The sequence below is a fragment of the Pygoscelis adeliae genome, unplaced genomic scaffold, assembly GCF_000699105.1.
Source record: "Pygoscelis adeliae isolate BGI_AS28 unplaced genomic scaffold, ASM69910v1 Scaffold232, whole genome shotgun sequence".
In the NCBI taxonomy this organism is placed as follows: domain Eukaryota; kingdom Metazoa; phylum Chordata; class Aves; order Sphenisciformes; family Spheniscidae; genus Pygoscelis; species Pygoscelis adeliae.
The window spans coordinates 46,465-70,853 of NW_008824473.1; the positions used below are offsets into that span (position 1 = coordinate 46,465).

A 24,389-nucleotide genomic window follows, 5' to 3' on the forward strand; every position below is an offset into this window, starting at 1 on the left:
CCCATTCATGTTTCCCACCTCGCTTTTTCCATGTAGGGATCCCAACCGTAGCACCGAAGGAAAAAGTCTCACATGGAAGATAGAGCATCTGAAGGCTACGTAGTACAGCGGGTTTTGGCCCTGTTGGTGTTGCTTGTGTGCCTCGTTCATTAGCTGTGTATCCTGTTCCCATCTAAACCACTCCTCCAAGTGTGTGGCAGGTCTGGCCAGCAGCAGCCTGGCAGCTTCAGTACAGGACACGGGGACAGGGTGACATAAACTAACAACTCGCTTTCACACATGTGCTACAACTCAAATAAATTCAAGAGTGACGATGAGTAAGACTATGGGTTTGTGTGCTAGATCCCCTGGGGGCATAGGCTGGCTCTAAATGAGCTTAGAGACATAGTCAAGGTTGTGGAGGATGAAGAAGATACCAGAGCTGAGATGCCTGGGACAAGTCATCTCTGTAAAATCTGTGATGGTGGGGCAGGATCAGATATACTTAAATGTGCAAATCATTTTTTCTCCCAAAGACATAACAACCACAATCTTCAGCGGAGGCACTCTAACCTGTGCATAACAGCAAACTATACCATAATGTTTCTTCCTTTAGGATGCCAGTGCTCACACAATTGATCTATTCAGGCTTCATTCATTCCCAAAGCAAAAAAAATTATATATCCCTTACCGATAAAACAAGCCACATACCGCTACAGCTGCAGCATAGGACTAAAGAACAGGACTGTAATAGGCATGAGGAATAACGGCTTTTCATTGAAACCACCCAGGTTTTGTTCAGTCTTGAGACAAGAGGGCTAAGGGGGCATCATATCACGGCCTTCAGCTGTCCAATGGAGGGTACAGAGAAGATGGGCCCAGATTTTTCTCAAAAGGGAACAGTGACACAACAAGAGACAACAGACACAAGGTGAAGCATCGACAATTCCAGTTAGATATGAGGGAAAATGCTTTTCACCGTGAGAGTGGTCAGACGCTGGAACAGGCTGCCCAAAGACGCTATGGCTCTCCATCCATAGCTCAACTGGACACAGTCCTCTGCAACCTGGTCTAACAGGACCAGCTCTGAGCAGAGGCTAGCCCAGATGACCTCCAGAGGTCCCTTCCAACTGAATTACTCTGTGGTTCTTTGAATACTACCTGCCAGTCACTATGGCAATCACCCTGAGAAATATCTTACACTGTACATTTTATTTATTTTTCCCCCAAAATATCTAAGCATAGATCTCAGTGCAGGAAACACAAGCTTATGCTACAGCAACAATGTTATTACACACCACTGGCAACCAGCACCACATGCAGTCACATTATATATGGCCATATAGGTTAAGGCTGTTTCAGCTGATAATGGAAAGGAGCAAGAATCTGCAAACCGTTTTCCAGAGAAGTGGGGATAGGGAAACAACACCACACCAGACCAAACAGGTATGGTGGGGGAGGACTCAGGACATAGCAGTAGCAGGGATGCATCAGATTGTGAGCAGAAGAGTTTTCTCCTTCATCTTTGATGATGATTCCTTCATCTTTGTAGGGTTTGGTGCCCTGGGGAAGCTGGTTCCCCTGAGGCTGCTCCCAGCACCCCAGGAGGGATTCATTTCCGTGAAGCTGGGTTTTTCTGTTAGGTCAAGAACCTAAGTAAGGTCTCTAGATTCCCTCTGCGGTCTAAGGTGGGAGAGGCATGTTCAGAGGACAATCCATCCCATTAACCTTAAGACGCCTCTCTTACAACAACATTCATTTGACTGTCTTTAAATTATGAGAATACGGAATTAGATGAATCATGACCTAAAGGTGCCCACCCCTTCCCCTTGGCCAGGATGAGGCGTAAACCACAAGCTGAGAGGTGAGCATTGCCATTACAGATCTTTAAAGTGGTGGGGACTAGCCTCACACCAAGGGATGTCTGAGGGTGGTACAGGGCCCACATCAGGGATGCCTTCTCCTGTGGCCCCTTGAGCAGCCAGGACAGGGGACAGGAAGAGGTCTGCTTCAGCTAACAGCTGCTCCTTGGTGTCCCCAAGGCTCCTTGAAAGGAAGGAAACAGAATATCTTTCCCAGGCAGTTCTTGGGCTTTGGTGTTCCTCAAAGAGGGATTATATTCTGCGTAGAAGTGGGCAGGCAGGAGCAGAGAGGAGAAAAATTACTCCCTCAAGGTCACCAGTGGTGCAGGGGGCAGAGCTGGGAAGAGAAAGACATTATTGTTCTCCTGCTCCAGCCTCTAACAGCTGCCAGCTCATGTTCAAATGATGGGGGCTGCAAACATGCTTTTCAGACCTCTGCTTCTGAGATTAATTCACCTGCAGACCAGGTGCTTATATCCTTGTATCAGCACCTATCTCAGAGTGTCTTTCTGAGCTTGCTTTAACACTGCTTTCCTGTCCAGCAGCCTTCAGTTTGTCCATTCTCTTGCCACCAGGTAGTCTTTTGGGGCAAGTGGGGAGATACCAAAACCAAGAGACAGTGCAGTATTTGGTGCCTATGCCAAATGGAAGATCATAGACCTTGGAAATGAGCTGAGAGTTGTCTGCCTCTCCCTTGTGGCTGTTCTTCCACGCCAGGAGCCCCCGCTCCTCCTGTGTTCCTGCAACAGCAAAAATAAGATCGTTGTGTTTAAAACAGCAGGTGTTCTGAGCACAGGACTACCTTGTGGGTCTCACACCCACTTCTCAAATCCCAGCAGGCCCAGCACAACATACAGATCCCTTGCACTTAAACCCTTCTAGCTCCAAAGCTCTTTACAAAAACTCACTAACGAGCTTCTAGGCAATACCCATCTTCCTGCAACAGCTTCCAGATAAGCAGTCTTCTCCACTGCTTTCCACAGGATTCAAGTATACCAAGACAGGTTTTCACAAGCCATGGGGCATCCAAGAACTGTTCAAAGGGGGGGTCATACAGTGCTAGGAAAGCAAGGCTGGATGTTAACTGCCCAGATACTGCAGAGCGGGGCAATAAGCTTTAGCTAGCAATTACTAGTCAGTCACAGGCATTTACCCTAGCCAAGGAATTGCTAAGTGCCTGTAATTGTTGCAGCGGCTGAGTCCCTCTTGGGAAAGGGAGTGAGCGCACCTGGAAATTCTGCCTGGAGGAGCTGAAGATCAAGGCCTACAAGAAAATTAATGAGCCAAAAGGAGAATGGCTTTCCAAAAAGCCTGAGATGGTAAAAGAATCTGGTTAACAGAGTGTCCTTCCTGCTCTTTTTCTGTAGCAGAAAAGAGGGTTTCCTCTCCTATTCTTATGCCATCCCTCCCCAGGCTCAATGAAAATCAGAGGCTCTTTGTTGTCTGTAAGGGCCAGCTGCAGGTGCTATATCCTATCTTTGGTCATCAGCCTTTCCTACTGCTTTCCACTGCTGTGGCACCAGTTCAGCCTCAGTTTTAGCAGCTCTCATAAGGAGGCATGCGTTGGCTCCTTCCACTTCTTGTAGTTGCCTTTCTCTCTCCTTTCAACCAGCAATATGGCTCTAGGCTGGCATTTTCTCTAAAAGACATTTTTCCCAAATAGACCTTTTCCTCAGACTGGGTTGTTCCTGAAAAATGAGTTAGTTTTTGATAAGCTGCTGTTTTCCAACCAGAGACCATTTCAGTGATGTCTCCTGTTCCTCTCCCCTCTCTGGGAGGAGTTCAGTCACATGGTGTTTCATGGTTGCCAGCACAACTCCTACCCATAGAGCAGGAGTCATGAAGACAAAAAATACTAGGAAACAAACCCTAGGGCAGGCACAAACTAGTAGCTTAGCTCATTTCAGCAAATCCTACCTGGAATGGTGTTATCAAGGATAAACCCCAGGAGTCCGCCCACGAACATGCCAGTGGTGAGAAGCACCTGGATCACCTGGTCCAGCTGGATGATTCCTAGCAGAAAAACAAAGCTTTGGATAGCGGTGCAGAGACGCATGTTTGACCAGCAACATACCCCATGCCAAGAGGCTGCAAGCTGCATGCTTGTTTAGACAAGACTTGCAAATCCCAAAGCAGAGCTCAAGATTTGGCAATGCAAGGGAGGTTGATCTCGCTGCCAGTTTCAGACCTACAGTTCTATTCTGCATAATTATTCACTGACCCAGCTGCCGGTGGGCAGGAGATGACTCATGAGTATGTTAAGAGCCTATTAACAGTGCAGACCACAGCACTATCCCAGAAAAAGCCGCCTTCTGCTCCAAACATGTTCTGCACCTCCATGACATAACACATAACGACATAACAGTTCCCTACAAACGCATGAGCTTCAGTTCCCAAAGAAGTATAGGTATATTTAGCATGGGATTTCACCACAAGTTTATCGGTGTGATATTTCTCTGTGAGGGCTAATTGACATGAGCAAAATAGCCCAGTGACATAGAGCATCTGAGAGACCATCTATAGAGCATGTGGTTTGTGGGCCCAGCTCTTTCAACAGCCCACCCAGCATGCCATATATACCTTAAGAGAGGACACTACAGCCTTTGTGACAAACACATTAGTCACATGAGACACAACGAGGGTGTAACTTGGAGGACTGGAAATTTCAATAAAGTGAACTTGATGGAATTTAGTAGAGGAGTCTGCTCTTGCGTTTTGGAAGTACAAAGTTTTATTGTGTATGAACATGTAAGAAAGCCTCATTCGTTGAGATCTTGATCAGGATTCAGTCCTGGATTTTCTCCTGCCCAAAGCCCCATCCCAAGAATGTGTCCCAAGGAAGAGCTCTGCAATCCTTAGCCTGACAAGAATCTGGCGAGGTGCAGTCACTGATCAACAGCAGAGATTTCCACACCAGAGCTGTGCATCAGAGCAAAGGGCAAGAACAGCCCTCTCAGAAAGAAACAGGCAATAGTCACAGAACAGGTTTCAGGATTTTATCAGGAAAACCTGCATTGTAAAAGATTTCTCTGAATCAGCCTTTGCTTCAGTTTTATGCTACAAAAAATGCTTCTGATGTCGCTTCTTACCTGTTTCCAGCAGTGTACTATTTTTGCTTGCCCAGTTGGGAACCGTGAGGCCAGCAAATACAGAAAATCCAAAGATAAAGATGTTTCTGGAGGAGTTCATGTCAGTGTACTGTACAGAGAAATTGTATACATTACATTTGGAATTACCCAAATCTGTTGATTACTATTGTGTTCATGAGACATGCTCGGATGTAAACACTGCATGCAGGAGTAGACCCAGGCAGCAACCCTGGTGCTGCTGGAGCATTAGTCATCCTGCTGCCCCTGGTGCCAGCACGCCCTGCCCCAACCAGGGAGCCCTCTGCAATTTAGTCCCTCTGGGTACATGCCCTCATCTTCACCTGAGGAACTGCCAACGCAAATGTTTGCATTTGCTGCAGCGTGGTTATACCTGACTCAGCCTGGTAAGAACCTGACTTGAAACCAAAGTCCCCTTCCCTAGGGATGAAACGGCGCTCGCACAGCTGTTACCTGCAAATTGGAAATCCCCACTGCCGTGATAACTCCGAACATCACAAGGAACATGCCTCCGATCACAGGGGTGGGTATGCTGGCAAGCATCGCTCCGACTTTCCCGAAGATGCCGCTCAGGAGCATGGCACAGGCACCAGCAATGATCACCATTCGACTCCCTACCTGGGGCAAGAGGAAGAGGAGGCAGTCACGCACCGACCAGCACAGAGAGGCGAGGGATGGCAGGCTCCAGCGCCAACCTGCCAGGCAGGGGTTGCACCTCAGGCCAAAGCACTCAATGGCATGTTCAGTCACAGGTTCAGATGCAGCCGCTGGTGAGCAGGGATGCTCGCACTGCACGGGAAGCATCTGTATTTGCAGACTAGTAAATATTTATCATGAAAGGCACTCTGAGAGCAAGCATGGATCCACACCTATTTACTTGATGCTATCCTCTTTCCTACTGTTGTCAGGAATTTAACAGTTTGCTGTTAAACAAAAAAATTATTATTAAATTAAGAGCACAGTAATTCCCACACACAGCTTTGCTCTCACTCCAGCCTAGAAATGTCTTGACAGACCCACAGCCTGGAGCTGCAACCACCCAGTCAATTCACTGGACAATCTTTCTGCCAGGGTTTGGATTGCCATCTAAAAATGGCTTTCCACTAGGTGTCCCACACAGATCCCTCCACTCCCTGGAGACCAAGATTCAGGAGAGCAGAGCTGGCCAGGCCGGCCGCTTTGATCCCAAGCTCTGGGATCTGATATACCTTCTCCATGGTCAACAAATGGCTAATAAGAAGCAGGGAAGTCTCTTGGTCTGTCCCTATCTCTCATCACCCATCTAGCTTCAGTAAAACCATTTTTTTTCTTTTTTTTTTTTTTTTTTTTTTTATTCCCTAGGAAGAGCCAGGGTGGCCTTCCCAGGTGGCACTACAACAAAGATGGGATGAAGCACCCAAGCCATGCCTTTCATTCAGATCTGTTAGAGCATGTGAATAGGAAAAAAAGAGTATTTGCCAAACAAAGGGATGAAAGAGATATTTACACACTATGGAAACTAAAAAGAAAAGCAGCAATATTTATTAGACTTTCAATTCAAGATATGCCTTGCTGCACCAAAACTTGGACAGCTTAAAGAATCATGCTAAGATTTACAATGTTCGTGTGTTAGGCAGGGAAACTCTGTAATCCTCTGCAAACATTTTATAGTTCAATTAAATATTTTAATCCCTCCCTTTAAATATCTAAAGAATGTCATATTTACAGGAAGGGCTTTTTGTGAATGCTTTCAACAAAAGCATTTCCACTAACTAGTAGTGTCTCTTTTTAAGTATTTCTTAAACATGTCCCTTTAAAATATTTTAAGTCTTACTTGATTGTGAAAGATAAATGAAAAAGATTTGGTGGGGAGTTTCAAAATAAAATCATGCATTGCCCTCAGGTGGGCTTTTTATATTCCTTGGCTTAAAAACTTGGGACATCATTACCATTAAAACTGTAATTTAATAAAAGCCAACAGATCTATTTGTTCCAGGATTAGAATGAAGCTTCAAATTCTTAATCTGCCAAAATGTCAAATTACCCTGTATATGGAGTTGGCCTTAAAGGCAAATTACCTAATCCACTGATACCACAACTGTGAGCATATGCTGCTAAAGCCTCTAGTTTAGAGTTTTTTTCAATTATGTCAGGAAAACAAGAAAATCAGTTCTTATTCTTAAGATCAAAGAAACCGCACACTTCCCTGCTATCTATGTGGTGACTCTGAGGTCTTTACCTCTCCTTAAAACCCTCCTCTTCTTTTCTTGGAAATGAGAGCTCAGCACTGGCATGTTGGGCTTGATCAAGCAGTTTAAACATAGGTGCCTGGTGCCATTTAAGATGTTGCATCTTGGCAGCTTCCGGCAGCTTCTCCGTGCCCCTTTGGATATCTGAGATCTCCAAAGATGTTTCAGGTGGTGCTGGACACCTCTGTTTAAGCAGAGGAAACAAGTCCCTTGCGTTTCCATTTGTTATGGAAAAATGTGTTTCCCACGTAAAAAATGAAATGAAATCTGCCTTGTGCTCTCAGCATCCCCATCTATCCCAGCCAGAGTCTTTACACTGATTTAAGGTTGACTGAGATGACACTGTATTTTCTGCTCTCTTAAGTGTGAACAAGGTGAGCAGAGGTGGGATCTAATGGAAACATCTCTCCTGAATCAGCAAGGATGGCATGTCCACCTGAAGGACTTGGCGTACATGGGGAGAACATGTCCTATAATCTGATAATTATGAGTCTGGGCACTTCTGCACTATGCTACATCCCATACACACAATGTATGCAGCAAACTACATGTCAGGAAAGAATGGGCTCAGGTATATGGTCAGTATGCACAGATTTCATAGTGACAAGGTACATGTGGTGACAGGCTAAACTGGACTCCATGCAGACATCCAGACAGACCTTGCTGCTGGAAGAGGTCACCTCGGTCAAACACTAACGCTTCAGTCTGTGAAAAATGGTTATTGTGAGTGAGGTTTATAAAATCCAGTGAAATAAGCAATATTATAGAGTGGGAGCTATAAGTCAAATTCTGCATTTATTTACTGACTCACAGCTCTGCTGACATGACATTGCTTACTTGACAATGATTTAAAAATGTTCTCCAGTTGGCTGCTGGATGTACCTGTTCCCTGGCTGCAAAGCTTAGTGAAAATCTATGATCTGATTGTCAAGCTGATCTCTGGAAATTTCTTCCCTCATAAGAGCAGTAAGATACTGAAGGGATTCACAAAACTTTATAGAGAGGTAAAAACATAAACCTTTGCCATCACATTTTATAACCCCAAAGAAATAGTGTACCTGTCACATGATTGCCATCCTTGGGTTATAAAAATTCTGGAATTTGGAGCCCTATTAAATAGTTTCTTTTTCCTCTCCTCTCCTCTCCTCTCCTCTCCTCTCCTCCCTAAAAAGACAGACAGACAGACAGACAGACAGACAGACAGAAAGACAGAAAACCAAGAAAGAAAGAAAACCATATTTGTACTTGTAAGCAAAGCAAGTTTGACGTGGAAATCAGTGAGCTGTGTCAAACAAGGAACCTTCCTGAGTCCCCTTCCCCTCTGCCTCCTCCAGGAGAGTGCTGCACTTGTGGCTTTCCTAAGACTCTAAATTTCTAACCAAGACTACATAGCTCATTTGAAACCAGCATCTACATTTGGGATGATGTTCTGCTTATTCAATGCAGTGTAACGTTCAGTCCTTGTGAATGGAGGATTCCACTTCGTAAGCCTGAATAGCAAGCTTGGATGTTTTGTGCATATATAGTTTACAAGCTGCCATATTTTTTTTCATGCAATAATTAAATAAAAATATTGTAGAATATTTTTGAGCGATGAACATTTTTCAACTAATTGGTCTGGCTCATGTGTCCTTGGCAAAGCCAAATTTTGAATCACTGAATATTAACTGGTTTTCCATCACCAATGTGCCAGGGCACATTTTTCTGGCATGCCTTGCAGGAGGTGGGCTAAGATCACATCCCAGGTCCAGCACATACCCATGTGCACCGCTCCTTTGTACATACACCCCTGGGGGAAACCTCCAGGAGGGCCAGGGCACCGCAGCCACCCTGCTGCGGCAAGGCTTACCTTGGTGATGCCCAGGGCCCCCACATTCTCGCTGTACGACGTGGTGCCGTTCCCCGTCCCCCAGGCCCCGGCCAGGAGGCAGCCGATGCCTTCTACCCCGATCCCACGGCTGATGGCATGCTTCGGCGGCGGTGGGGCCCCAGACAGGCGGGCACAGGCGTAGTAATCTCCCACGGACTCCAGCATGGAGGAAATCACCCCGGCTAAGATGCCGAATATCCCAGCCAGGCTGACGGTTGGCACTCCCCACTGGCCTGCAAGTAAAGAGCTCGGTTCAGGTCAGTGGGGCACGTTTGCCCTGAAATCTATTGCGGGGGGGGGAAGAACAGTGAGGGTGCTTGTGGGTGTTTGCTTGAGTTTTGGCATTTCATCTCCCCCTGCTAGCCATAGGCAGAGGTGTAAGCTGGACCAGGGAGCAGCACGGCGGGATAGGGAAAGCGGAGGCAGTGGTACCTGGGTAAGGCAGCCGAAACCAGGGAGCCTGGGACAAAACGTCCCCACGGGTGTCCGTCCGGGCCAGGTGGCCGTAGGCGGAGGGGTCTGCACGGAGGACGTCGGTCACCGTCAGCACGTAGCAGAGCAGCCAGCTCAGGGAGAGCCCCAGCAGCACCTGCCCATCACATGCAGCAGTGGGGTCCGGTTAGGGCATGGCCGCGTCTCCAGCACAGTTGTGAGGGACAAGGTGTCTCCCTGCCTGACCCTTTCCCCTGCACGTGGGATGGAGGCAGAGGGATGGCAGGGGGTCCTGGTGGCCGTCCCTCCCTCCTTCTCTCCCTACATGCAGAGCCATGGGGACCTTCTCCCCCCTGTGCCCCCTCGCCGCGCAGGCTGGGCTGGGAAGCACTAACTCAGCTGGACACGAGTGGAAAGAGCCCAAGCAGCCTGGGGTGGGTGAGGCCAGTCCCTCTGCCACGACCACTGGGTCTCCGGGAACCCCAACGTACTGGGAAGATCTGGAAGAGGTAGACCGGGGAGAGGTGGCACTTCTTGCCTCTCTGGTAAGACGGCAGTGGCACAGGGACATCTTTCAGGTACTGAGAGAACAGAACTATGAAAGAAATAGTCCTAGAAGGAAACAAAAACAGACCATGAGACAAAGTGGGTGCTGAGCTGCCCACCTGTCCCCACATTAACTGAAGACATGCTACCCGAGGACCCAGGACTCCAGAGTACCCCAAGAACCAGGCTCTCAGCATCAGAGGGTGGCTCCCCACTCCAACAAGCCTGGGGTGGACAAGCTTTCCATCATACTCTACTGACAGCTCTGCTGCATTTGCAAATATTTTTTTTCCCCTTTTGTTTCAGAACTGACTCCCTGGACGATGCATCACTGAGTATGACATAGTGGTCAGAGCTTAAAAATGACACTTGAGTAAAAGAAAAACCTCAGAGATGTGCAAGGTCCAGGCAGGCAATGTATGAAACTGTCCCTGAACCTCTGTGTAATTCAGATATACTGGAAATATAGGTTTTATTGGTTTCCTGATGTCAGGTTTACCTATGCTGCTCTGCAAGCAGCAAAAAGCTCCTACGTGGCACAGAGAAAAGAAAGATTTGATTTGTTTGTGCAAGTCCCTGTTTTGAAAGAAAAGAACATGGTGGGACTGTAGGGCTGCATGTAGTGCCCACAGAGCCCTCCCTGCCAGCCAAAAAGGGGAGAGCACGACCCTCCAGTCTGCAAGGGCTCCACGGCGGAGGGGTCCTCCAAGGTAGGGGTGCTCACCTGTGCCCCTGGCAGCACCCGGGGCTCATTCTGGTGAAAGCAACCATGAGGTGCAGCTCCTCTCCCACCCCTCGTGTAGGACACATCTCCCGTGAACGGCAGCACTCACAGCAAGCCCTGTCTGCCCCCGGCGTGTCTTCCCCCCAGAAAGGGCAACCAGATGAAGCTGGAGGCTGCAATATGTGGTGAGAGGGCAGGGACTGGGCACCCCACCTTGACTGCTGAGCTGGTAGAAGACCTTGGACATTTTCCTCCTATGTTAACCAGGCCTCTGAGGGGCTCCTCGTTCTTTTATAACAAATCTGAATTGTATACACTGAGTGAATTAATCTGGATAGGATTTGGTGAGAAATCAATTGCACCAGCTGAAGTGCACTGACAGTGCACAGAAAACTGGTAGTTTTCCATGCATGAAAAGATGACAAGCTACAGGTGCAGTATTCACGGGTAGGCAGAATACCAGCAGTGCAAAGGAAACGCTAACCTCATCTTTCTGCAAAGACACACCACGACATACAGTCAAAGGTTATCTATCAATCACAATTCAAAGCACTGAATGACTGGAGGCAGGAAGTCTGAGGAGGAACTAGTTTCCATTCGTGGTTTCTAAAGCTACAGAGCCCAGACAGTCTGCGTCAGTGTACATTTTGTGAATTTGCATTAACAAAGGTGCTTGGCAGCCTTATGAATCACTGCAGAGCCCTCGTCTATCTCGGGTAGGTGTCACTGCTTATTATTCAGGTTGCCTGACACATTCCATTAACAAATGCTATTTTCAGCTGCTTATAATTCTGCCTAATTTTACCCATTCAGGATGAAAATTTCCATGGAAAACGTCTGCCTCAGGCCAAATATTTCTGGAAAGATATATATCCCAAACCTATTTCAAAGAGTGATGTTCAGGAAATAGACATAGTATATAGCTTGCGTTGAGAAGGTCATTTTGCCTTGAGAAGTAGCAGGGTCTGCTTATGACCTGGAGCAGAAATTTGAGATTTAGTAGAACTTGTTCTTTGGGATGAGGGATATTGCTCTTTCTCACAAAAATCTGCTCAACTATGATCAGTCTGTAACAATGATTATTCATCCCAGGTCCCAAGAAGTCAGCAGAAACATCTCAGCCTTTAGTATTTGCAGCCCACAAAGATTCTGAGCTTTCTGAGTACGTCCAGGCCTCCTTGCCCAGTGATGCACCATCACCAGGGAGCAAGTGAGCACACACTAGACCAGTTTCTTGAGGAAACAGCAGGTATCACTCATCATGGGAGCTCTGGGATGTGATGGGGCTGGACAGCAAGGCTGAGACCACATGGCTCATGTCTTCTGCCTTCTCCATCACCCTTGTCCCCCTTTCCCTAATGGCACCCATAGAGCATGGAGGCAGCAAAAGAGGACACAAACTCAGACAGCCCAAAGCACGATGATCAGGTTGGGGCTAAGGTGTCTGAGTCACGGAAGAAAGGACTGGGATTAGCATGGGTAAAGATGGTAAAGAAATGAACAAGACAGAAAGAGTGACCAGAGTTGAGAACAGGGACACGGGTTGGAGGGCTGCGACCCCACTAATGGAGTAGCACAGTTGGGCAAAGAGGTCAAGTGAGGGACTGAGGTTAGGAGCTACTGACTGGAGAAAGGAGGCAGAAAACAGAGATAGTCCAGACAAGGATATACATTTTGAAGGGAAAATTCAGACTGGCTAAGAAAAGGGGCTAGGACAAATCATCAGAGCTGGAGAACAGGACAACAAGCCAGAGACGTGGTGGGAGAAACAATGGTGAAAGGAAAGCTGGGGGCAGGCAGGGCTTGGGGTCATAAGGGGTGCTGGTGAAAGAAACCAATTAAGTGAGGAACTGGAGGTGGAGAAGAGGGGCGGCTTTTGGGGCCTGGGAGGGCAGGTGCGGGGAGGAGAAGAGAACCTGAGAGAGGTGGACTGGAGCATGTCCCCACAACAGCATGCTGCCTTCCTGGGGCTGCAGTCAAGCCTTGCCCCTGAGTCTCCAAAGGCAACTCTGAAAGCACTAGCAAACTGATGGGAGCCCATAGAGAGGTTAACAACCTACTCCTGTTGCATGTTATCCCAAGTTGAAGTCTGCATTAGGGACCTGAAGGTGCCAAATCTGCAGCGGAACCATGCAGTGGTCTTTCTACTTTTTGAATTCATTTCTGAAATACCAAGGAAATCCTGCCACCAAGCACACTTGTACACTCATGCACAAGGGCATGCACACAAATATCCCTGAAACAGCACTCAATGCTGCAAAGCCACATGCACAGAGATTTCCAGAGCCCCCCAGGCCCTCTGTGGAGCAAAGAGTTCCTCCTCTTTGTGTGAAAACAATACAAAAAGCACCAGCTATTTTAACTCAAGGAATACCTAATTCTGAGTGCTCAACTTTGTCATTTTAGGAATGTTTTTTTAACTTAAATAATGGGTGTGTAAGACAGTATGCGTAGACAACTGTGACGGAGACTGTCCCCAGGAAGCACACGTGAGAAAGATTTGTTTCTCTACTGACCTGTGAACTTTACATTTTCACAAAAATCAGATTTTTTAACTCATTTTTGGGTTTTGCTTTGTTGCTGAGGGCTCTAACCTCCAGAGGACGGAGGGGAACTATGCCACACTGCTGTCTTGCACAAGCCTGCCACATGTTAGTGCTCAACAAATAAACCTTGAACCCAGGGAACCCTGCTACAAGACTGTGACACTTGATTTCCTGTTAGAGGTAGGCAGTTTGTGTACATTCAGCTTTCCCATGAGGAAGTGAGACTTACATGAACGCTATGCCCCAGTGCTGCCCAGCCTCATCCCCAGCTGAGTCAAAGAGAGGTAGCGCAACCAAGGTGATGGTGGGAGCAATTGTCAGAGGGCCAATGAACCTCATCAGAAATCCAATCAGGCCAGAAAATCCAATGAAGATTTGAAAGCAGGAAGCTACAATGATAGCTCCTTGCACCTGGAAAACGGAGGAAGAGAGCAGAGGTTGAAAGGAGCTCCAGCTGTGGAGACTTTTCTTCATAAATCAATGCAAAACCAGTGTGAGAACCAAGCTCAGCCTCCAATGATGGACCAGCACGGAGGCTTCCCGCTGACTACAGCAAAGCCTAGCTGAGCATTACATGTGGTGAAGGACCACCAAAGTACCATCACACCAACTCCCCCCTTGGCTGATGGATTTAGTCCTCAACAGGGCTAATTTTGTTCCAGACATCCCCTCCTCCCTGGCCTCTTGGGCCACTCAAGCATGCATCAGCTTCCCTGCACTCTGTCTTCCTGCTCCCCCAAAACTCAAGGGAAAATCTCTTGCCCCGAAAACGGGAGCAGAACCATGGTCTCCACTCATCTCCCATCTGGGAAGGGCTTGGGGCATTTCAGCATACTGGTAGGGCAGGTGGGTCATTACAGCTTCTGTTTTTTTCTGAGTATCAGTTTCCCTCCAGGGACACATTTATCACACTGAACTTTCCTGTGTTTGACAACCACTGCTAAGTAGCCAGTGATTACATCCTGAAATGCTGTTCGCTGCTCATGTCACTCCAGGCAGGTGTAGGACTGTTCTCTGCCTTCACAGATTTGGTGATAAACCCAGCCTGGGTCCTCTGCGGTGCTCAGCACCTTCCCTCATTCCCGCTCCAAAGAGAAGAGGCTGGGATGAAGCACCCAGCCTGAAAGGAGAAGGCAGCACTGCCCCTGTGGCAGATTTACAAGTGTCAGTAGGGAGGGCAGCCTGTGCTGCACAGCAAATCCTTCGTGAGCTCACGCTTTCCGTGTGCTTTGCAAAGCACCCCAATGTATGGATTGACAGAGGCAAATTTAGTCACCTACTCTGATAAGGCAACAGATGTAGGACAAGGCACTGAGATCCCTGACCTTTCCTCCTCTCTTTTGACTAAGAATGCACTTTTCCTTAATATTTACAGTAAGCTCTGCCCTCGCATTTCTTTTTACTAGGTTTCCTGTGCTTAGACAGGGTCCCTTCCTTGGAAACATCTTCCCTCCCTTCCTTCCTCAAGGCTAACCACACTTCATGGAGAAAGGATCTGGCTGGACCAGTGGAGACTTTGCCGGGACCGTAAATCTGAGGTTTGCATGTCCCCTGTTCAGCAGCAGCGAAGCATCTGCTTTCCTAATGGAGACTACTGGATGCTTAGGAAGCTGCGTGAGGGCCAAGGCCCATTGGGGATGGTGGGTTCTCCAGCACTGATGGCCCTACCATGGTCAGATGCTTTTCTGAAAGCAAACAGCCCTGACACAGAGCAGGTGTCACTGAAAATGTAATATACCTCTCGCATCCGTGTCTGCCAGACTTCGATGAACTCTGGTGAAGAGGCATTCACCAGGGTAGCATTTTGCGTCCAGGCAGGGCACTTCCACTTGGGGAGAGACAGCATGGCCAGCGTTGGGGTCAGGAATGCAAAAGTGCCTCCTTGAATAATAGGCAACCTGGAAGGAGAGCAGAGGGAAAAGATGATGAGCAAGAATGCTAGAAACGCAGATCCATAGGGGTGAGTGAAAGGAAAGTGAAATAAATTTAAAAATCGATCTGCACATGGCCTCTGTCAGTATCTTTTGAAATGTTCTGGCAGGTCTCCATCACTGATCATGGGTGGGCATTGCTGCCCATTGCGCTCAAGAGCAACATAGCTGGGACGAAGAGCTCAGGTTCAAACATTGCCAGTGGAAAGGCTCATTGGTGCTGGAGTCAAACTCTGCCACCCTGCACTAAGGAAAAAGTTTTCCTTCTAAGGTGTGACTAGACCACAGAGCTGCACAGAGTAAAACAACAACAAGTGGAAAAAACTGGAGGAGGGGAGAAGACTAAGGAAGAAAGATAGCAAGACTCTGAAGAAAAGCTTAGTATCAACCTAGGCCCAAATCTTTCCAATATTTTATTGCTTCCTCTGTCCCCTTCAGCTGCCTCAGTTTTCTTCACAACCTGCTCATGAACACAAGGACATGCACTGGCTGCTCCCCATGTCACAACCATCCTCAGACAGAGGGCAGTGGAAAATGTGACTTGGCTTTTAGCACAATTTTTTAAAGCTAATGACTCTGCCCTGTTTCCACCAACACTGGAAAGGAGACCTGCATGGATGGGTCTGAGCGCACTGGCTGGGTGAGACCTTGGCTCTGCCCCCACGCCGTGTGTCTCCTGGCTTAGAGTAACTCTCACTCAGGAAAACCCTCAGGCTAGCAAGGAGCTGGCTCCTCCAGAAGCTCTCAGCACTGACTTCATACAGAGCTTTGTACAATGGAGCTGGTGCTCCTGTGAGTTACGCCAGCTGCTTCTCCTTCCACACATGGAGAAATGGAGACAGAGACCTAAAAGGCCTGACTGGCTCTTCAAAGCCCCGCAGGCATTAAGCCCCCATTGCAGTGCAAGTTGTTTTGACCATTCCTCTAGCGCGCTGGAAAAACCCAAAGCTGCCCGAGGGCGCAGGCTGGCAGAGCAGCTCTGAACCAGCTGAGGGAAACCTCCGAGGTGCCTTGGCTTCCTCTCTTTAGGAAGTGCCCCTTGGAGCAGCCCCCAAAGAAACCCTTCCTTGCACCAGGAGCTCTCGTGGTGCCTGCTCAGAAAAGCAGCGGGGCAGCGAGCCAGGTGAGTACTTTTGCAGGGCACGGACTTCCCTGAACCAGAGTTATTTCCACCATTCTCTGGAAAGCACAGGAAAATAAGAGACAGCATAGCTGTAACAGCACCACGTCTCCGTCACCTAAAACAAATATACCACTGCAATTACATATGCCTTGCACAACCAAAGCACTGTCAAAGCTTTGCCAGTAAGTTATATTTGAATATCAGTCATCTGTGTAGTCACTTATTTACGGCATTCAGCCAAATATGCTGCAGTCTTCAAAGGATTTTGCTGGGCAAGGCAAAAAACAAACAAAAAGAAACAGAGAAGGCCCAGTGCCACCCCTGTTGAATTAACAATAGATTAACAATAGATTTATAGCTCCCGCTGGCCCTCAAGCTACTTCACAGCTGATGCTGGCATGGGTGGGCTCAGAGCACACTGGGGTGAGCAAACCGAGGCAATGCATATGGGGCATACTGAGCTCTTTCCAGTGGGGTTTGCAGAGGGAAAGCTGCAGGTTTAGAGAAGGAAATATTATGCTCTGATCACCACTACACGATGTCCAAGCATCTGCTAAGGGGGGCTCACCATAATGGCAAGCGACCTGTGTCTCCCCTCAGGAGCCTCTTGGATAGTGTCTCCAGTGACCGTCTGGGACCCGTCACTGCTTTTTCATGCTGTGTAACACGACCGAGCTGCAGGTTGCAGTGGGTCGGGCTTTTCCCTTGGCTACTGCTTCTGGAGGGCTGCTTCTGAACCACACTCGCTCTTGATGGGAACCTCCCCATCTCCATGGCCGGTTCCCATCCATTCATTCATGTGTCAACATTGTCTTTTAGCCAAAATGGTTTCTCCCTGCCTGATACCCCCCCCCCAATTCTCTCCCAGAGTAGTTGCAGGCTGCAGCCATAGCCCTCTGAGCCACCACTTTGCCAGGCTAACCAGGCCAGCCTCTGTACAATGAACGGTCTCCCTTCCCCATGACACATTAACAGATTGTCTCCATACCTCTTCTCCTCTGAATTAGCCTTTCTTAAATATGGACACCAGCGACTGTGCAGAGCACTTAGCTGAGGGCTTCCCGGGGCCTTGGAGAGTGGCATGGATGTTTTCCAGGAAAAAACATCCCCTCCAACTTGTATTTACCACTTTCCTGGTTGTCTTGTTGGTGACTTATGGTTATCAACTACTACAGGGTTTCAGAAAACAGTAAAAGGAGAAAAAAAAATCTTCTTCCAACTCAGGCTTGGTTTGCCTCCGGCCACACCACAGGCTGAGTCCCACCTTTCCGGCAGGAATGTCCTCACACATTATAGTTGGGGCCAGCAACAAGGCAACTGCGTCCTCAGCACAGCAAAAGCCATTCAAGCTTATCCTACGGGAACAACTCCTTACCATTTAATTTGTTCCTCATTTAGCTATTCAGCCATGGGAGATGCTCCCTGCTACTCTTTCATCCTCAGCTAACAGAGAGCAGGGGACAACGCAACTCTCAGGTATACACCGAGGCGTTTGAGGGGTGTCCGGGAGGATTCCAGCCTGAATCACACTAGCAGCCACAGCCAGTGTCATGAACCCCGGCCTGAATTTAACCACACTGAGAAGAACCAGATTCTCTCTTTTTCATGGCCAGGGTGTCCCCCCTCCTCCACTAATCTTGTAGGGATGTAGGAGAAGGGGAGCACCCTCCGGGGAGAGGTTTGCCTACAACCACTTCTTAAGATAGACAGAGATGGAAAAGTTGCACTGGGGAAAGAAACAGGAGGAGTAAAAACATTTTGTGGAGCTGACAGTTGACCAGTGATTTGATGGTAGAAGAGTTTTAACCAGGTCCCTCAGATTCGGAAGCCAAAGAAGGTGTGATTTTTGCCTTTGAAACAAGAAACACAGGTTCTCACCATAATGGAGGAAAAAACAGCCTGTGGAAAGAGAGAGGCAGCCCAGAGTTATGACAAGGGGAATAAAAGAAATTTTGCAAGGCCAGCAAAGATACAGGGTCTTTGTGGCAAGGGGGAGCGCTTGCAGTCATGTCTCTTATTAAGTACTTCATTTTCTGGGTAGTGAATGGCAACTCCATGCTCATCTCCTCACCACCAGCTCTTCAACAGCTCAGCAGCAAAGAGGATTTACCTTGCTTACTTTCAGATTGTGCCACGAATCCCTGAGCATGGGAAGTGGCACCACTTAACAAGATGTGCTGCAGAGTTCCTCCCTGGGTCCCTAAGGGGTGGCAGACGGGCTTCAATTCCTCCCCATTATCCCCAGCCCTAGAGTTTCCTAAGGGATCTGTGCTCCCTTGATCCCAGGCCCAGATCAGAAGGGTCCTGCCTCAGCTGGAGGATCCCTGGATAAGGAGCAAGCAGATACTGTTTACTGCATGTTTCAATGCTTTATTATTTTGCAGGACAGATTCCTTATAAGTCCAACAAAAGGTGCATCAAGTACCAGGAGTTGCAAAAGTCAGAACTTAGCCATGCAAAGCTACCACATACAGCGATTTCAGGATGCTTTGGCATCTGCCCTGATTGCCCAAGGGTAGCAAATGACCCTCACTGATAGTAAACTCTACAGCAGACTGGTGCCCAAGCATGTAGTAATTGTATCTACAAACTTCTTGAGTGTCCCATTTCTCGCATTTGGCCTACCTGACTCCAAAGAGGACTTGCAGCAGGGTGCAAATCCCTGAGACAAAGAAGATGGTGCTGATCAGGTGGCTCTGGGTGAGGAGGTCATGCTGGAGGCAAAGCTCTTTGGAGAGGATCAGCGGGATGGCTACGAGACCTCCCATGGCTGTCAGGAAATGCTAGGAGCCACAGAGAAAGACTGGGTGAAGAAGGACACAGAACTGGCCGTATATTATTCCCATGTTGTTGAGGGAAATCTGAAAGTAACTCACAGATTTGTGTTTGGGTGATACTAGTATTACCCGTTCTCTTTTTTGACAGCTTTACTGCTCTATTAGGGACTGTTCCAAGGCACCTACAAGAACTGCAATGCACCCCCACAAACTTCTCCAACTTTCCATGCCCGAAGACCTTTTGTAGTGCTCTGGACTCCCCAGATCACTGTCAGATGCAACCAGTTTATTCTCAGCACCTGCAGACAAAGCTGATGGGGCTACTCTTCCAGAAATATGGGGACATCCCAAGATAGGGGGACAGAGCAATCAGGCAAAGTGAGTGCAAATGTTTCAGTCCATCTCATTTGCACCACAAAGGATAGTATAAAAAGCTGGCAAATTGGAGCTACCCATTCTTTGCTATCAGTAGATTTTCTCATACAGTGCAATTACAGATAACCATAAAAAGTGGATAAATCAGACATTGCATTTTTCTGAATAGTCACAGACATATTTCTAGAATGACCTTCAGTTAATTATTACATGTGAAAATATTTTTTCAAACTTACTTTTGCTTCAAATATTATCCTTAATTGTGGTGAGCAATGAGCAAGTCAAGGTTGTTTCAGCTGGTATCACTTCCCAGTTCTTGCCTCAGAGCACAGGATGCAGTGGTGGAATTGGAGGCACTCAGAAACTCACTGTGCTCATTAGAGGCATGTTTTATTAAAATTATGATGTAGATGTGTTCAGAAAACCTTGTCTTAATACACTCTAAATCTGAGATGACCGTTTAAAGAAACAAAGTACAAAATGCCCACCAAGCTCCAAGTGCAGTCCATCATTACCTTAATTACTCTGAGGTCTCTCTTCCCTGAGGCTCCATATCCAGTGTGGCATTGGTGGCATTGGGTCATTTAACACACCTGGGCACGGACACAAGCCAAAGCAGCGTGGGCCCTTCTGCCTAGTTTTTATGGCCGTGGGAAGGCAGAAGTTGAGAAGCTTTTAGACATTTGGCTAACTTCAGCCGAATTATCTGACCTGTTCTTATTAACTGTTTGGCTCTGGCCTGGGGACTCTGCCTTCCTCTTTGCACTTCAAGGGGCACGGTGTAGCTGGGGGCACAAGGATAACAGTCGGTGCTCAGGAGGTGGTGGGAAGGACTTGAGGTCACCGAGATCCAGCCCCACAGCTCCAGTCATGCCCAATGAAGGTGAAGCACTCCCAAATTCAGGTTTTACCCCCATTAATTGGCTGAACAGCCATTAAACTTCCACCTGCCCCCAGCCTCCACCTGCTCCCCCATCGCACCTGAATGCCCAGCAGGATGCAGAGGTACCAGGGGGGCACGTCTGTGATGGTGTAGGCAAGCTTGCTGTCGCCGTGGCCCATGCCCCTGCCTTCTCCTGAGCCCCAGGCAGCACGATCCGGCAAGGAGCAATAGTGGCTCCCATCTTCACCCTGGCAAACAGGAGAGACTCTTCATTAGCCACAGCCCAGCCCCGCAGGCACCCATCAGCCGCCTCTCTTGCAGCTGCACTCCACGTCTTGCATGAACACCTCATATGTAGCTTTCAACAAAGGCAGGATAAAAAATAAGAGCAAGGGTGGAAATTAAAACAGAGGTAAAAACACCTATGGAAAATTTTTATATGCACGTGTGTGTCTAGACCAGAAGAAACATTAGAGGGTGTCTCAGCCTCAAAGGGACATCTGGACAAAGTGCGTTTGTATCATTAATGTCTAGCTAAGGATGGAGAAACTGCAACCAGCAGCAAGAAATAGTGTACAGTGGGTTAATCAGCAAAAGCTGCACTGTCCCCTGGTCTCTGTCCCTCCTGGCTGTCCCACCCAAACAGCGGTTTAGATAAAATATGCTAAGACAACTTGGACGCCACTAATTACAGAGTAGAAGCATATTTTATATTTCATTTTCTTAAGTCTTCTCTTTCCAATCTCCTTACACTCACCTTTACAAATGTTCTGCCTCGATAAACACACCTGCCTTTTGTCTTACTAGAAAACCTCACTCCTACGGAGGAACTGGGTGATACACAGGGACACCAGAGGACGGGGAGTCCTGGCGTCCATTTCAAAGGAGCCAACTCAAAGCAGGGCTACTGGGGTGCTGCCCCAGCTCGGCCACCTGCTGTGGGGAATGGCACCCCGTGGGATGCCCCAGGGCGGGGGCAGCACCAAGGACTGTAAACAGCCTGGGGACCTGGGGCCTCAGGGAGGTGGCGGGGTCTGAAGTAGCTCCCCAGCTTGGATCCCCTCCCAGGCAGCCAGAAGCCCCAGGGCTTCCCAGGGAGCTGTACCTGGGAAGGTACCGTCTTGCAGAGTTTATTTATACAAAGACACATTTTGCCAAGGAAAGCAAAATATTGCTTTGCTTCAGTTGCCACAGTTTTTAAGCTAAGTAAATGCCCTGGTTGTCCATTCCTCCTTCCAACCCACCCTGACCCCTGAGCACACACATGCACATGCACACACACACACATTGCCTGGGCACACAGACACCCCGTGTGCATGTACGTGCGCGCGCACACACACACATGCACATCCCACCTGCGTGTACACACACACCCCTGCACACACACGCATGTGGTAGAGGGAGGCTGCCTGGGAAATGCAAAAGCTAATTAAGATCCCAAACCATTTGTTTCATCGATCCTTCTCCAGCCAGCGAGTCCTTGGCACGCCGGCAGCATCCCACGCCCTGCTCTGTCAGGCAGGGACAGAAACCTGCTGTCAGGAGAAGCTCAACCAGTTTGTCAGCACCAAACTGCTTTTTTTTTTTTATCCTCCAAGTCCTGCTGGAACCTGAAGACACCGAAATGCCCAGCAAAGTGAGGTGGCTGCAATAATGCTCATGGCCTAGCTACTGATGGAGGCAAACAGCTAATGCTCTGTCAGAGAATAGGGATGCAAAATTAATGTTACATTCAGTTGTAAATTTTGCAGGTGTGGCAGATTAAACCTGAAGGACTTCATCATTTGCCTGAAACCTCCAGGTTTCCATTGTAACGGCTGAGTCTCCGAAGTTCCATTTTAGATCACACTGTTGAAAATGTGCTATGTAATACTTTTTAAATACAATGTATTTATCCAGCCTAGCCAGGCTGGGAGCATTACAGATACTTCAAAATAGATAGGTGAAGGCAGAGTTAATTCAAAATGAACTCAGGCATGAACTTCAAGATCATTTCAGAACAAGAGAGCCTGAGCCATGGATTAACGAATGTACGGCAAGGTACTTAAGACTGCCCATGCACAGAGTTATTTGGGGACAGCTACTCCTGAGTAACACCACGGGTAGATGAATACTAAGCTAGGAGGACAACAGTAAGCTCCGTTCCTTGCATTGCAACTTTTCCCGTGTTAACCAGGAGGCATATTCTAGCCCGCCAGAGCCTGTGCCAGCAACAGCCCCGCATGACCATCACATGAATGCCTGACCCTCCCCAGCAGCTGGCGGGGAGCGAGCAGGGTTCAGTGGGAGAAGGATGGAGTGGAGATAACAGGATGAGAAAGGACCAGAGGCAATGGGCTCAAACTGAAACACAGGAGGTCCTGTCTTAACATCAGGAAACACGTTTTCTCTGTGAGGGTGACCAAGTACTGCACAGGTTGCCCAGGGAGGTTGTGGAGTCTCCATTCTTAGAGATATTAAAAAACTGCCTAGACACAGTTCTGGGCAACTGGCTCTAGGTGACCCTGCTTGAGCAGGGGGGTTGGACAAGTTGACCTCCAGAGGTCCCTTCCAACCTCAGCCAGTCTGTGATGCTGAGATGCTGACAGGAGGACAAGGCAGGAGCAGTCTGGAGTGGGAAGGAGGAACCACTGCTGGTGGTGCTCAGCCCAGTTGCTCCTACAAATCCAGGGGACCAGGATGCCCTCCGTGTGCCTCAGTCTCCAGACAAAGCATCAGGGCCCTCAACAGCATCTTAAATAAGCGCATCAGGAAGGTGGTCAGAAACTGAGCTTCTTGAACCACAGGTAAAAGACTTCTGTCTTCTACCTTCTTTGGGGTGATTCAAACCAGAGGAAGTCACAAGCCTGATCTGCATTATGGGAGAACAGGTAGAAACGGAGACCGTCAGCAATAGCAAAAGAAAACATCTGCATCGCTCTGAGCACCTCCCTGAGGCTCTGTCTGCAGCTGGCGCAGCACCCTCGCTGCTCACAGTGAGCTCACCAAGAGTTATCTGAGAAATGGGAGACCTGGACACCAGGAGGTTAAATGCCTCCTCCAAGGTCCCCCAGGTGGGTGGTCTGTACTGTGGTACAAAGACGGTGTCAGGACCCCACTTTCAGACCTGCTGTCAGAAAATAAGCAGCTCTTTTAGTTTCTAATGGAGGTGACCCCTGCCGTGAGATAGGAAGGGGGCTGCTGTGCCCCTTGCTCTATGGCTGTTATAGCCCACAGCATTTCCAGTGTGCTTGCACACCCCTGAATTGACACATCATTTACAGCTTGTACCACCCTGCTGTAACCCTACAGGGTGCTCTCCCTTGCTGACTCTCAAATCCCTTTTTCCACCACCTCTCTGCCAATTTACTCCACTAGAAATAGACCCAGAAGACAAAGAAACACACTCTTTACTAGACTAAATTTCTATTGTAATTTCACTAATTAATACATAAAATGCTCTACCCAGGGACACAGCCACAAGGAGCCACGAGCTCACTTGCTTTTCAGTACAGATAAACTCGCACTGCCATTCATCTACATGATCATTTTAGAAATAATGGAGAGAAAAGAAGTGAAAAAGATGCCAGAGAGTAGAAAGTATGCTGAGTCTGCAGCAGCAGCAGCAGGCTGTAGTGAGGAAATCATTCCTCGGATTCCTGTTGCTAAAGGAGCCGAGACAGATATTTACCACACACCAGCATCCTTGCAGCCAGTCCAAGCCCCCCGGCTTTCCTTCCTCCTCCTTTCACAGGGCTCGCACCCGTTTATGCAAGCATTACCCTTCAGAGAAGAGCAGACTCACCACGAAACTGGGGTTATCTAGCCCGTTGAGCTCTTTGTCTGAAGAGGGGGTCATGCCTTCCACTTTCCTTCACCGACTGCCTTGAAAAAGAAAGACCAGTAAGAAGAGGAAAGCCTCCCGAATTGCCACTTGTCCCAGTCAACACAGCCCTAAAGAAACGGGATGAGCAGATGCAGAAGCTGGACTTCGGGAGTCAACCAGCACTCAGTCCTAGCTATTCAT

General features: G+C 48.2%; 1 protein-coding gene across 1 annotated transcript; it reads right to left on the minus strand.

Annotated features, from left to right (window-relative positions):
• Positions 1–2,312: 2,312 nt before the first annotated feature.
• LOC103914616 (solute carrier family 23 member 1-like) lies at positions 2,313–24,221 on the minus strand. Its single transcript, XM_009321285.1, has 12 exons — positions 24,168–24,221; positions 20,482–20,631; positions 18,974–19,131; positions 15,033–15,192; positions 13,524–13,705; positions 9,970–10,090; positions 9,479–9,635; positions 9,026–9,279; positions 5,402–5,566; positions 4,931–5,039; positions 3,759–3,854; positions 2,313–2,581 (listed from the first exon to the last, which is right to left on the minus strand). Exons 1-12 carry the CDS (start codon positions 24,219–24,221, stop codon positions 2,313–2,315), a joined length of 1,875 nt encoding a protein of 624 aa, XP_009319560.1.
• Between the last annotated feature and the right edge of the window lie 168 nt (positions 24,222–24,389).